At 38.5% G+C, this 13,596-nt stretch overlaps 1 protein-coding gene across 11 annotated transcripts in view; it reads right to left on the minus strand.

The window, feature by feature from the left end:
* Positions 1–13,596, minus strand: part of DNM3 (dynamin 3) — a 558,007-nt gene that overhangs the window by 319,562 nt on the left and 224,849 nt on the right. For all 11 annotated transcript variants that reach the window (XR_007721269.1, XM_050767784.1, XM_050767809.1 and 8 more), the window contains exon 12: positions 5,129–5,199. Coding sequence is in view for 10 of the 11 variants with exons in the window: in XM_050767784.1 (XP_050623741.1) it covers positions 5,129–5,199 (71 nt within the window). In the remaining variant the exon portion in view is untranslated. The remainder of the gene's footprint in view (positions 1–5,128; positions 5,200–13,596) is intronic.

Consider the following 13,596-nt stretch of genomic DNA (forward strand, 5'->3'; position numbering starts at 1 on the left):
AAGAAGAATGGAGCACAGACTAAGGCCACTCAAAGAGGAAATGGAGAGTCCCTTTGAGATGTAGATCCCATGGCAAATGTCAGAGTATACCTCTACCTCTACCTCTACCCGCATTTCAACTGCTCAACAGCCACATACAGGTAGTAGCTTCTGTATTACACAGCACAGATTATACAATAGTTCCATCATCTCAGAAACTTCTATTGTGCAACAGTGCTACAGAGTAAAAAAGTTCTTTTAGACTTGTTTAGCAGCAATTAAGAGGCCTCCTTGCTTTTTCTCTTAGTCACCACTAAGCTGTCAACAAAGTAGGACCCACAGTGAAGTTCCCAGAGCCAGCAGCCAGTCACTATACTGTAGGGCTTTACCGTCCAATGCAGTAGCTGGTGGCCAGATTAAAACTTTAATTAGAATGAATTATATTAAAAATTTATTTCCTTCATGGCACTACCCACATTTCAACTGCTCAATAGCTACATACAGCTAGTGGCTTCTGTATTGAACAGCACAGATTATACAACAGTTCCATCATCTCAGAAAGTTCTATTGTGCAATGATGCTATAGAGTAAAGCTCTTTTAGACTATTCTTTTATATTATGCAAGAAAGATTATGAACACTTCACAAGAGTCCCTAGAGTGTAACTTATCACAGGTTACACTGTGATAGTCCAGGTTCCATCCAATCAGACTGAAGCCAAAGGGAGAAGAAACAATGTTGTTTCTGGAAGTTTCTAAAAAGGCATAATTCAGACATGATCCTCCTCCAGGATCTTTAGTGAAGTCTCAGGCTAATTATTATGCAAGAAAATCTTACAGAACTTGGGAGCCTGTAAAAGAAGAATCACTTACCTCCTAACATTCATGTTAAGGATGAAGATGAAGTTTAAAATAACATATCTGAGGATGAAAGAGAAAACTGGAAGTCCACTTATTTTTAAAATGGTGCTTGGAACATTGGAATTTATAACTTATTTGAACAGGAGATATGAATGATGTCCTTTCAAGTTGCTCAATCCTGTATTTCTACTTGACAACAATTTCAGTAAGCAAGCAAGCATTTAATTCCTAAATTTGCATACAAGTCAAAAAAAGGATCTTTTTATACTCCAATACCTAAGTTTTGATTCCACAAGAGTGAGAACATTCTCATGTAAGATTAGGAACTAGAAATAGTATTATAATAGAATATAATTATGCATTAGGGAAAAATAAGCTAAGAATGTAAAGGAAAAGACTAAGATTGCCCTGGAATTCAGTGGCAAGGTTCAAATGCACTGCCTTTAGTAAAACGGCAACAGAGGAATTCCAGAGGATCAGGAAAAAGATATAACGAATCTCACAACCCATAGAATTTTCATGGTGCTCAAATAACAAGAACAGAAATCTGCACACTGTATCATTTCAACTGTGAGAAAACAGGTGTTGAGACCTACTGAGCAGATTGAAAAACAAACAGACCTTGGTCTGCTGCTTGCGGTGTATAGAGATATTACTCTAACGGCACATATCTATAGTCCCTCTTTCTCTTTAACCATTGGACTGCATAAATCCTAGTAACTCAGAAAGCAAATTGTGTCATGGAACAAATGAAGAAGAGCAGAGGAGTTTGAAATTTCACTTCCCAAAGCATTCCACTAACAAGCTTGCCTTTTTGTTCCAATGAGGATTACTGAGGACGAGGGGAAGTGAATGAAGGAATAATCGGGCCAGTTCTTATTTTCTTAAATAGCAAAAACTAGCTATATAATGTAAAAATATATGTAACTTAGGGTTTTTTTTTTAAAGAAGAGAATGACAAATTAAAACCCTTACGTCAGAAGAAAAATTGACGTTTTATTCTGAAATGCTTAACTTTCAGACTCAGAAACTATATTATAGTTGAAAGAGCATTTAGAAGCCAGGAAATTCCAAGGCAAGCCTAGAGCAGTGCTTATTTGGACACATTACACATGGTACATATTTTACAGGCCATGTCTAACAAATAACTAGAAGATGGAAAAAAAAAAAGTGTCACATATTAAACGTGGCAACATAAATTCTATAACAGAAAGAATTTTGAGATGTCCTGAACGCTACTCTGAAACTAAATATTTTATTAATCCAATTTTAGCAATCCATTTTCATTTTTTAAAAAATTAGAACAAAAAGTCATCCCAGTTGAAAAAAATTACATGTGTAAAGTACTATGTACATCACCATCCTATAAATCTGGGAGGCAGTTCCTTCTTTCTTGGCAACTCTCTAAAAATCTCATGAAACAAATGCTTGTTTTCTTCAACCCCAGACCTTAATTTTCTGTCTTTGGAACTTAAAAATACTTACATAATTGTCTTCAAATATGGCTTGACTTTTCTTCCTTGATGGAAACAGCATTCTTGCCAACTTTAAAATTTATAGCTACAGCCATATTTTCTTAATTTTTAAAAGCACAAAAAATACCACAACTCCTCAAAGTGATTTTGAAATGAACATTTCTTCATCTTCATAATCACCCCATGTCACCCCATGTCAATTCCAAGTCGACATACAAATGGAAAAGACATTTATCTCTGAGTCTCAGAGCAAAATATCACATTTAGAGATAATGATATTAGCAACTAAAAAACATTCCAGTGACAATCATACTTAAGTCACTATAACTTAATCACAAAGTAAAATGGTACATCTAGTAATCAAATGTGAGTGTATATGTGTGTGTGTGCATGCGTGCATGTGTGTTGAGAGACAGTGAGAGACAGGGAGGATCTCTCACTTTTATAGACTACACCACAGTTTTTTTTTTAAAGGATTTCCACATAACTTCATTAATTTGATCTTCTGACAATCCTGAAAGGTATACAAGACAAGGATTATTATTCCATTTGATACATCAGTAAACAGATAGAGAAAGGCTAAGTGCCTTGCCAAAACCCAAAGCTCATCAGTGGCATATCCTGGAAAAATAACCTGGATTTTGACTCCCAGATCCGTCCTTTAAAGAAGGTTTAAGTGTGCAATTTAAATTAGATGACAAATGTGTAGGGTTGCTGGATTTCTAAAGCAGTTTTAACTATGCTTCTTTTTTCTCCCCAATATCATAAAGATTCATAGTCTATCTTACTGCTGGAAAAGTAGGACCAGACACCTGGATTACAGAGAGTCTACATCAAAAGATTGTATCTGGAAGTCTTAAATTTGAAAAATCGCATGCCCTTGAAAACCTATAAATCAATATAATCAATATAAAACTGTAGTTCAACAGCTTCTAAGATAGCAAATATGGAAATTTATTAGAAAAGAAACTCTAGCTCATTTATCATAGAAAAAAAGTTTCAAGAAGATTATAAAGGTGAAATTTAAATTGAAGCATGGGTTATATAATATGTTTAAACTTGAACTTTTCTAAATGGATTATGACTTTTTCTACATTTTCCCCCTCTAATTGTGGTACCACAACAAGGCAGCATCCTTTTCACTCTTAAGTTATTGTGTCAATTTTACGTCGGTATCTGCTACATTTTTGTAAGAACCTAACTGGCATTTGCAATCCATGAAAATCAACATTAAAGGCAGAATTCCTGTTATTTTAAATGTCTCAAGGATTTGTTTGTCTTTTAAACTCCTCAGAGAAGCAGTGAGGAAAATAAAGAATGTGTCAGTTTAAATTTTTACATGTGTGTCTCTATGTTTTTCAATTACTAGGCAAGCTCCTAAAAGGCAAAAAGTTCTTTTCTTTTTCTACATTCCGCCCCCCACCCACCATAGAAACTAGAGTAGAGCTTGGTACAGGCTCCCTAGAGTTCATTGACTGTGGAGGAAACCTGGAAAAAATTCTCAGATCCCCTTTCCAGACCGAGGGATAAGGATGCACGTTACAGTCTAGGTGAATCTGCAGAAGGAAGTGAACAGAGCACATGGTGAGAGTCATGGGGCTAAAAGAGGGGGGCAAGTCTGTGCAAAATTCTGGTGCAGCAAATACCTATCAAGAAGGGGTGTGGGCAGGGTGGCTGCAAAGACAACTAGACTAGGGCACATATTTATGGTTGGGTTCTAACAATATTACACATATGCCACAGACAGAAAATGGTGGAATAAATCTTATCTACCATTCACTAGTAATAGCCATTGGATGCAAAATATATTTACACAATTGGCTAGGACATCACAACCACAGCCAAGTTTAGGATGAGATAATTTTCTGTTGGATAATTGGACCTGTTCTCCCTAAAATATGCCTATAAATTCCTCAGGCCACTGTTTTGTTTAGGTCACAGGGTCTGCATATCCATTTCTTCTAAGTCAGAATGTAATAAAACAAATTAATTTGACATTCTGCCATTTTTTATATCTGTCTCTGTTCTTGAATACTCAGTTTAAGTAAAAGTACATAGGCTCTTTTGTTTTACATTTTACATAAAATAAGCTATATTTTATACACAAAGTTGGAACCACTTAAATGCAAAAATATATTTTAGAGGTAGTATCAAGATTATTTAAATCAAATGAAAACGAGTTTCACTAATGGGCAGGAAAAGATAGTGCATTCAAGGTCTTAAAAATGTCACACAGTGAATAGCCAGTCCTGAGTAACTAACCATAATGTTTGCATGATAATGTATTTGAAAAATGGCAATATTTGTATACACACTTTATAGAAAATAAAATGTTCATCCCGACAGATTACATCTAATTTCACAAAGGAAAGTTAAAAAAAAAACAAAAAAACAGGCCTCTAGATTCTGACTTAGAAAAGTTGAAATAGCTTGCATCCTGTAAATTACACGTGCTATTTCAAATTGATGTGAAAAACTGTTCCCCTCAAAATTTTAAACATGCATTAATTACTGTTTTTCTATAGGAGGTCAAGTACAAACTGCAGAACATCATCCAAAAGTGATGAGATGATAAGTATGTAAGACATACATGACTTCATATGCTGCATAATAGAGCCAACTACTTTACTGAGAGAATACTAAATATCCCTGCCCTATGACCATGGAGCTCAGACTTCCTAAGTAGGTAAACTGAGAGTTAATCTTGGCACAGATTGTATTCTCAAAGGTGGCGAAACTGTAGTAAAAATTCACAATGTGTGTTTGAGACAAACCAACAGGAGGAATGCATGTGACAATCAAGTGTTTCACGTACTTTGCGAAGCCAATGAAGTCTTCGTGGTTGGTGTTGATGTAAGAGACTTGAATGTCAATCAATAGCAATACCTATAAGTCAAAGAGAAACACTTCAGTGAAAGCCCATCTAAAAATTATCAAACATTAAATTCAGTAATTGCCCACCAAATAATTACCTTCATATAATTTTTTTAAGGATACTTCAATTAGAATGAAATGAACCTTAACTTTTCTTTATTAGACTCATAATTTTACACTCTAAATTCATAAGTTAAAAATCTACTCTAGAAAAGTAAATCTGAGTAGCACATAAAGAGAGTAGCATTATAACTTATAGGCATACACTATTTGCTACCTTAGTACAGAATCTAGAATTATTTGATTTCTCTAAAATGTAGGCATAGTGTTCAAAGGAAGGACAAGCACAAATAAGATGTGTGGCAGGAGGGCCCATGAGGGGTGCTCCGAGCTTACTCTTCCTGTAGACATCATATATTAGCTACAAATTTGTAATTCACCTCTTGTTTTCTCTCTCCTTTTCTATCTTTAGCAGCTTAAGAACCATCTCAAGACGCTTTACACATTTCAGGAGAAGCATTTGATCAGCTAACTCAAAAAGTCAATATACAAATAAATCATTGAATCCAAACATCAATCAGAAGCTGGGCATAGTGGTGTGTGCCTATAGTCCCAGCTACTCTGGAGGTTGAGGTGAGAGAATCACTTGAGCCCGGGAGTTCAAAGCTGCAGTGAGTCATCATCAGGCCTGTGAACGGCCACTGCATTTCAGTCTGGACAACATAGCAAGACCCCATCTCATAACAATAATAATAATAATAATAATAATAGTAGTTGGTGGTTGGTAAGATGGCTGAATAGGAACAGCTCCAGTATGCAGCTCCCAGTGAGATCAACAGAAAAGCAGGTGATTTCTGTATTTCCAACTGAGGTACATGGCTCATCTCATTGGGACTGGTTAGACAGTGGGTATAGCCCATGGAGGATGAGCTGAAGCAGGGTGGGGCACTGCCTCACCCAGGAAACTTATGGGGTCGGCGAACTCCCTCCCCTAGCCAAGGGAAGCCATGACTCACTGTGCCATGAGGAACGGTACATTCTGGCCCAGATACTACACTTTTCCCATGGTCTTCTCAATCTGCAGACCAGGAGATGCCCTTGGGTACCTACATCACCAGGGCCTAGGGTTTTCAAGCACAAAACTGGGCAGCCATTTTGGTAGACACTGAGCTAGATGCAGAAGTTTTTTTTCCATACCCCAGTGGCACCTGGAATGCCAGCAAGATAGAACCGTTCACTCCCCTGGAAAGGGGGCTGAAGTCAAGGAGCTAAGTGGTCTAGGTCAGCGGATCCCACCCCCAAGAAGCCCAGCAAGCTAAGATCCACTGGCTTAAAATTCTCGCTGCCATCACAGCAGTCTGAAGTCGACCTGGGACGCTACAGTTTGGTGGGGGGAGGGACATCCGCCATTACTGAGGCTTGAGTAGGCGGTTTTCCCATCACAGTGTAATCAAACCTGCTGGGAAGTTTGAACTGTGCAGAGCCAACCACAGCTCAACAAAGCTGCTGCAGTCAGACTGCCTCTCTAGATTCCTCCTCTCTGGGAAGGGCATCTCTGAAAGAAAGGCAGCAGCCCCAGCCAGGGGCTTATAGATAAAACCCCCATCTTCCTGGGACAGAGCACCTGGGGGAAGGGGTGGCTGTGGGTGCAGCTTCAGCAGACTTAAATGTTCCTGCATGCCAGCCCTGAAGAGAACGTCAGATCTCCCAGCACAGCGCCCAAGCTCTGCTAAAGGACAGACTGCCTCCTCAAGTGGGTCCCTGACTTCTGTGCCTCCTGACTGGCAGACACCTCCCAGCAGGGATCAACAGACACCTCATACAGGAGACCTCCAGCTGGCATCTGGTGGGAGCCCCTCTGGGACGAAGCTTCCAGAGGAAGGAACAGGCAGCAAGTTTTGCTGTTCTGCAGCCTCTGCTGGTGATACCCAGGCAAACAGGGTCTGGAGTGGACCTCCAGCAAACTCCAGCAGACCTGCAGCAGAGGGGCCTGCCTGTTAGAAGGAAAACTAACAAACAGAAAGGAATAGCATCAACATCAAAAAAAGGGTGTCCACACAGAAACCCCATCTGAAGGTTACCAACATCAAAGACCAAAGGTAGATAAATCCACAAAGATGAGGAAAAATCAGTGCAAAAAGACCGAAAATTCCAAAAACCAGAATGCCTCTTATCTTCCGAAGGATCACAACTCCTCTCCAGCAAGGAAACAACACTGGATAAATAATGAGTATGATGAATTGACAGAAGTAGGCTTCACAAGGTGGGTAATGACAAACTCCTCTGAGTTAAAGGAGCATGTTCTAACCCAGTGCAAGGAAGCTAACAATCTTGAAAAAATATTAGAGAAATTGCTAACTAGAATAACCAGTTTAGAGAAAAACATAAATGACCTGATGGAGCTGAGAAACAGCACGAGAACTTCGTGAAGCATACACAAGTATCGATAGACAAATCAACTAAGTGGAAAAAGGATATCAGAGATTGAAGATCAACTTAATGAAATAAAGTGTGAAAACAAAATTACAGAAAAAGGAATGAAAAGGAAAGAACAAAGCCTCCAAGAAATATGGGACTATGTGAAAAGACCAAACCTACGTTTGATTGGTGTACCTGAAAGTGACAGGGAGAATGGAACCAAGTTGGAAAACACTCTACAGGATATTATCCAGGAGAACTACTCCAACTTAGCAAGACAGGCCACATTCAAATTCAGGAAATACAGAGAACACCACAAAGGTACTCCTCAAGAAGAGCAACCCCAAGACACATAATCATCAGATTCACCAACATTGAAATGAAGGAAAAAATATTAAGGGCAGCAAGAGAGAAAGGCCAGGTTACCCACAAAGGGAAGCCCATCAGACTAACAGCGGAAATCTCTGCAGGAACTCTACAAGCCAGAAGAGAGGGAGAGCCAATATTCCACATTCTTAAATTTCAAACCAGAATTTCATATCCAGCCAAACTAAGCTTCATAAGTGAATGAGAAATAAAATCCTTTACAGACTAGCAAAAGGTAGGAGATTTTGTCACTACCAGGTTTGCCTTACAAGAGCTCCTGAAGGAAGCACTAATTATGGAGAGGAAAAACCAGTACCAGCCACTGCAAAAACATACCAAATGGTGGAAAACATCAACACTATAAACACTATGAAGAAACTGCATCAACTAATGGGCAAAATAACCAGCTAGCATCATAATGACAAGATCAAATTCACACATAACAATATTAACCTTAATTGTAAATGGGCTAAATGCCCCCAATTAAAAGATACAGCCTGGCAAATTGAATAAAGAGTCAAGACCCATCAGTGTGCTGTATTCAGGAAACCCATCTCATGTGCAAAGACACACATAGGCTCAAAATAAAGGGATGAAGGAAGATTTACCAAGCAAATGGAAAGCAAAAAAAAAAAAAAAAAAAAAAAAAAAAAGCAGGGTTGCAATCCTAGTCGCTGATAAAACCTGCTTTAAACCAACAAAGACCCAGCCCGGAGCGGTGGCTCATGCCTTTAATCCCAGCACTTTGGGAGGTGGAGCGGGGCAAATCACAAGGTTAGGAGATTGAGAACATCCTGGCTAACATGATGAAACCCTATCTCTATTAAAAATACAAAAAATTAGCCAGGTGTGATGGCGGGTGCCTGTAGTCCCAGCTACTGAGGAGGCTGAGGCAGGAGAATGGCATGGACCCAAGAGGAGCTTGCTGTGAGCCGAGATCGCACCACTGCACTCCAGCCTGGGTGACAGAGCAAGACTCCGTCTAAAACAACAACAACAACAACAAACCAACAAAGACCCCCAAAAAAAGAAGGGCATTACATAATGGTAAAGGGATCAATGCAACAAAAAGAGCTAACTATCCTAAATATATATGCATCCAATAGAGGAGCATCCAGATTCATAATGCAAGTTCTTAGATACCTACAAAGAGATTTAGACTTTCACACAATAATACTGGGAGACTCTAGCACCCCACCGTTGATATTAGACAGATCAACAAGACAGAGGGTTAACACACATATCCAGGACTTAAACTCAGCTCTGTACCAAGCAGACCTAATAGACATCTACAGAACTCTCCATCCCAAATCAACAGAATATACATTCTTCTCAGCACCACATCACACTTATTCCAAAATTGACCACATAAATACACTCCTCAGCAAATGCAAAAGAATAGAAATCATAACAGTCTCTCAGACCACAGTGCAATCAAATTAGAACTCAGGATTAAGAAACTCAAAACCGCACAACTACATGGAAACTGAACAACCTGCTACTGAATGACTACTGGGTAAATAACAAAATTAAGGCAGAAAGAAATAAGTTCTTTGAAACCAATGAGAACGAAGACACAATGTACCAGAATCTCTGGACACAGTTAAACCAGTTCTTAGAGGGAAATTTATAGCACTAAATGCTGACAGGAGAAAGCAGGAAAGATCTAAAATCGACACCCTTATATCACAACTAAAAGAACAATAGAAGCAAGAGCAAACAAACGTAAAAGCTAACAGAAGACAAGAAATAACTAAGATCAGATCAGAACTGAAGGAGATAGAGATACAAAAACCCCTTCAAAAAAAAGCAGTGAATCCAGGAGCTGTTTTTTTGAAAAGATTAACAAAATAGACAGACTGCTAGTCAGATTAGTAAAGAAGAAAAGAGAAAAATCAAATAGACACAATAGAAAATGATAAAGGGGATATCACCTTTGACAGCAAAGAAATACAAACTACCATCAGAGAATACTATAAACACCTCTACGCAAATAAACTAGAAAATCTAGAAAAGAATGGATAAATTCCTGGATACATACACCCTCCCAAAACTAAACCAGGACGAAGTCAAATCCCTGAATAGAGCAATAACAAGTTCTGAAATTGAGGCAGTAATTAACAGCCTACCAACCAAAAAATGCCGAGAACAAGCCACATTCACAGCTGAATTCTACGATAGGCACAAAGAGGAGCTGGTACCATTCCTTCTGAAACTATTCCAAACAATAGAAAAAAAGAGAATCCGCCCTAACTCATTTTATGATGCCAACATCATCCTGATACCAAAACCTGGCAGAGACACACACAAAAGAGAAAATTTCAGGCCAATATCCCGATGAACATCAATGTAAAAATCCTCAATAAAATACTGGCAAACCGAATCCAGAGGCGCATCAAAAAGCTTATCCACCACGATCAAGTCGGCTTCATCCCTGAGATTCAAGGCTTGTTCAACATATGCAAATCAATAAATGTAATCCATCACATAAAGAGAACCAATGACATAAACCACATGATTATCTCAATAGATGGAAAAAAGCCTTCAATAAAATTCAACATTCCTTCATGCTAAAAACTCTCAATAAACTAGGTATTAATGGAACATATCTCAAAATAATAAGAGTTATTTATGACAGACTCACAGCCAATATCATACTGAATGGGCAAAACCTGGAAGCATTCCCTTTGCAAACTGGCACAAGACAAGGATCCCCTCTCTGCCCATTCCTATTCACCATAGTATTGGAAGTTTTGGCCAGGGCAATCAGGCAAGAGAAAGAAATAAAGCATATTTAAATAAAAAGAGAGGAAGTTAAATTGTCTCTGTTTGCAGATGACATGACTGTATATTTAGAAAACCCCATCATCTCAGCCTGAAATTTCCTTAAGCTGATAAGCAACTTCAGCAAAGTCTCAGGATACAATATCAATGTGCAAAAATCACAAGTATTCCTATACACCAATAAGAGACAAACAGAGAGTCAAATCATGAGTGAACTCCCATTCACAATTGCTACAAGGAGAATAAAATACCTAGGAATACAACTTACAAGGGATGTGAAGGATCTCTCCAAAGAGAACTACAAACCATTGCTCAAGAAAATAAAAGAGGACACAAACAATTGGAAAAAACATTCCTTGCTCAGGGATAGGAAGAATCAATATTGAGAAAATGGCAATACTGCCCAGAGTAGTTTATAGGTTCAATGCTATCCCCATCAAGCTACCAATGACTTTCTTCATAGATTTAGAAAAAACTAGTTTAAATTTCATATGGAAACAAAAAAGAGTCTGTATAGCCAAGACAATCCTAAGCAAAAAGAAGAAAGCTGGAGGCATCACGCTGCCTGACTTCAAATTATACTACAAGGCTACAGTAACCAAAACAGCATGGTACTGGCACCAAAACAGATATATAGACCAATGGAACAGAACAGAGGCCTCAGAAATAATGCCACACATCTACAACCATCTGATCTTTGACAAATCTGACAAAAACAAGCAACGGGGAAAGGATTCCCTATTTAATAAATGGTGCTGGGAAAACCGGCTAGCCATATGTAGAAAACTGAAACTGGACCCCTTCCTTACACCTTATACAAAAATTAACCCAAGATGGATTAAAAACTTAAACGTAACACCTAAAAGCATAAAAATCCTAGAAGAAAACCTAGGCAATACCATTCAGGACATATGCATGGGCAAAGACTTCATGACGAAAATACCAAAAGCAATGGCAACAAAAGCCAAAATTGACATAGGATCTAATTAAACTAAAGAGCTTCTGCATAGCAAAAGAAACTATCATCAGAGTGAACAGGCAACCTACAGAATGGGAGAAAATTTTTGCAATCTACCCATCTGACAAAGGGCTAATATCCAGAATCTACAAAGTATGTATACAAGTATACAAGAAAAAGCAAAAAAAAAAAAAAAAAATCAAAAAGTGGGCGAAGGATATGAACAGACACTTCTCAAAAGAAGACATTTATGCAGCCAAAAAACATATGAAAAAAATCTCATCATCACTGGTGTTTAAAGAAATGCAAATCAAAACCACAGTGAGATACCATCTCACACCAGTTAGAATAGAAATCATTAAAAAGTTAGGAAACAACAGATGCTGGAGAGGATGTGGAGAAATAGGAATGCTTTTACACTGTTGGTGGGAGTGTAAATTAGTTCATCCATTGTGGAAGACAGTGTGGCAATTCCTCAATGACTTAGAACCAGAAATACCATTTGACCCATCTATACCATCACTGGGTACATAACCAAAGGATTATACATTATTCTACTATAAAGACACATGCACACATATGTTTATTGCAGCACTGTTCACAATAGCAAAGACTTGGAACCAACCCAAATGCCCATCAATGATACACTGGATAAAGAAAATGTGGCTCATATACAGCATGGAATACTATGCAGCCATAAAAAGGATGAGTTCATGTCGTTTGCAGGAACATGGATGAAGCTGGAAACCATTATTCTCAGCAAAATATCACAAGGACACAAAACCAAACACTGCGTGTTCTCACTCATAAGTGCAAGTTGAACCATGAGAACACATGGACACAGGGAAGGGAGCATCACACACCAGGGCCTGTTGGGGGGTGGGGGGCTAGGGGAGGGAGCGCATTAGGAGAAATACCTAATGTACATGACAGGTTGATGGGTGCAGCTAACCACCATGGCACGCGTATACCTATGTAACAAACTTGCACATTCTGCACATGTATCCCAGATCTTAAAGTATAATAAATTTAAATAATAATAATAATGTCAGATCCCTGCTAAAATGTCACTCATCAGAGGGATCTTCCTGCCCATTCTATTTAAACTAGCACGCTGGTTACTCTCTATTGTTTTACCCTGCCTTCTTTTCTTTTGCAGCACTAACACTAGCTAACGTGGCAAGTTTTTACAAATTTCTTATATAGACCTCATCTGTTGTATCCACTGCTACGTCCCCAGTGCCTAGAACAGTGCCTGAAACATCATGAGAATTAAATGAAGATTTGTAATGGAGTAAACTGGATACATGTCCCAGGCAACATGAAAATATTCTAAATATAAGATACTTATAATCTCTAAGTCAGAGACTTGGGAGGTCCCTCTCTAGAAAATAGCATTCAATGGGGAGACGAGGAGGCCTCCTAAAGTGCTGGGATTACAGGCATGAGCCACCATGCCCAGCCAAGAACAGTTAACTTTCCAGGGAGTGATTTATTCCCATATATAGATATATAATTAGTATGTGGCCACTTGTTCTTGCTTTGTACTCAGTACCCAGTGCTATGGGCTTGGAGGCTTTGTTTTTGTGGCCAATCTCAACCAGTCATCTGACCAAATCCTGCTGAGAGTCACAAGGGGACCTGCCAAAAAGATTTAAAAGATCACTTCAAATCCCACTACCAAAAATAAAGCCAAGGGATGGGGGTTATTGGGTCAATAACATCATACTTGTATGAAAAAAATTCATATAGTCAGATAGAGTTTTGTTTCACATCTTGAAGAAAACTGAAACATTAGGAAGAGTGATCATTATTGGATTAGTTGTAGTTTTGCCTCTCTTCTCCCAACAATAAAGCCAGATTCTGTTAAATTGTATATTCCA

Source organism: Macaca thibetana, chromosome 1 (assembly GCF_024542745.1).
Source record: "Macaca thibetana thibetana isolate TM-01 chromosome 1, ASM2454274v1, whole genome shotgun sequence".
NCBI classification, from domain to species: domain Eukaryota; kingdom Metazoa; phylum Chordata; class Mammalia; order Primates; family Cercopithecidae; genus Macaca; species Macaca thibetana.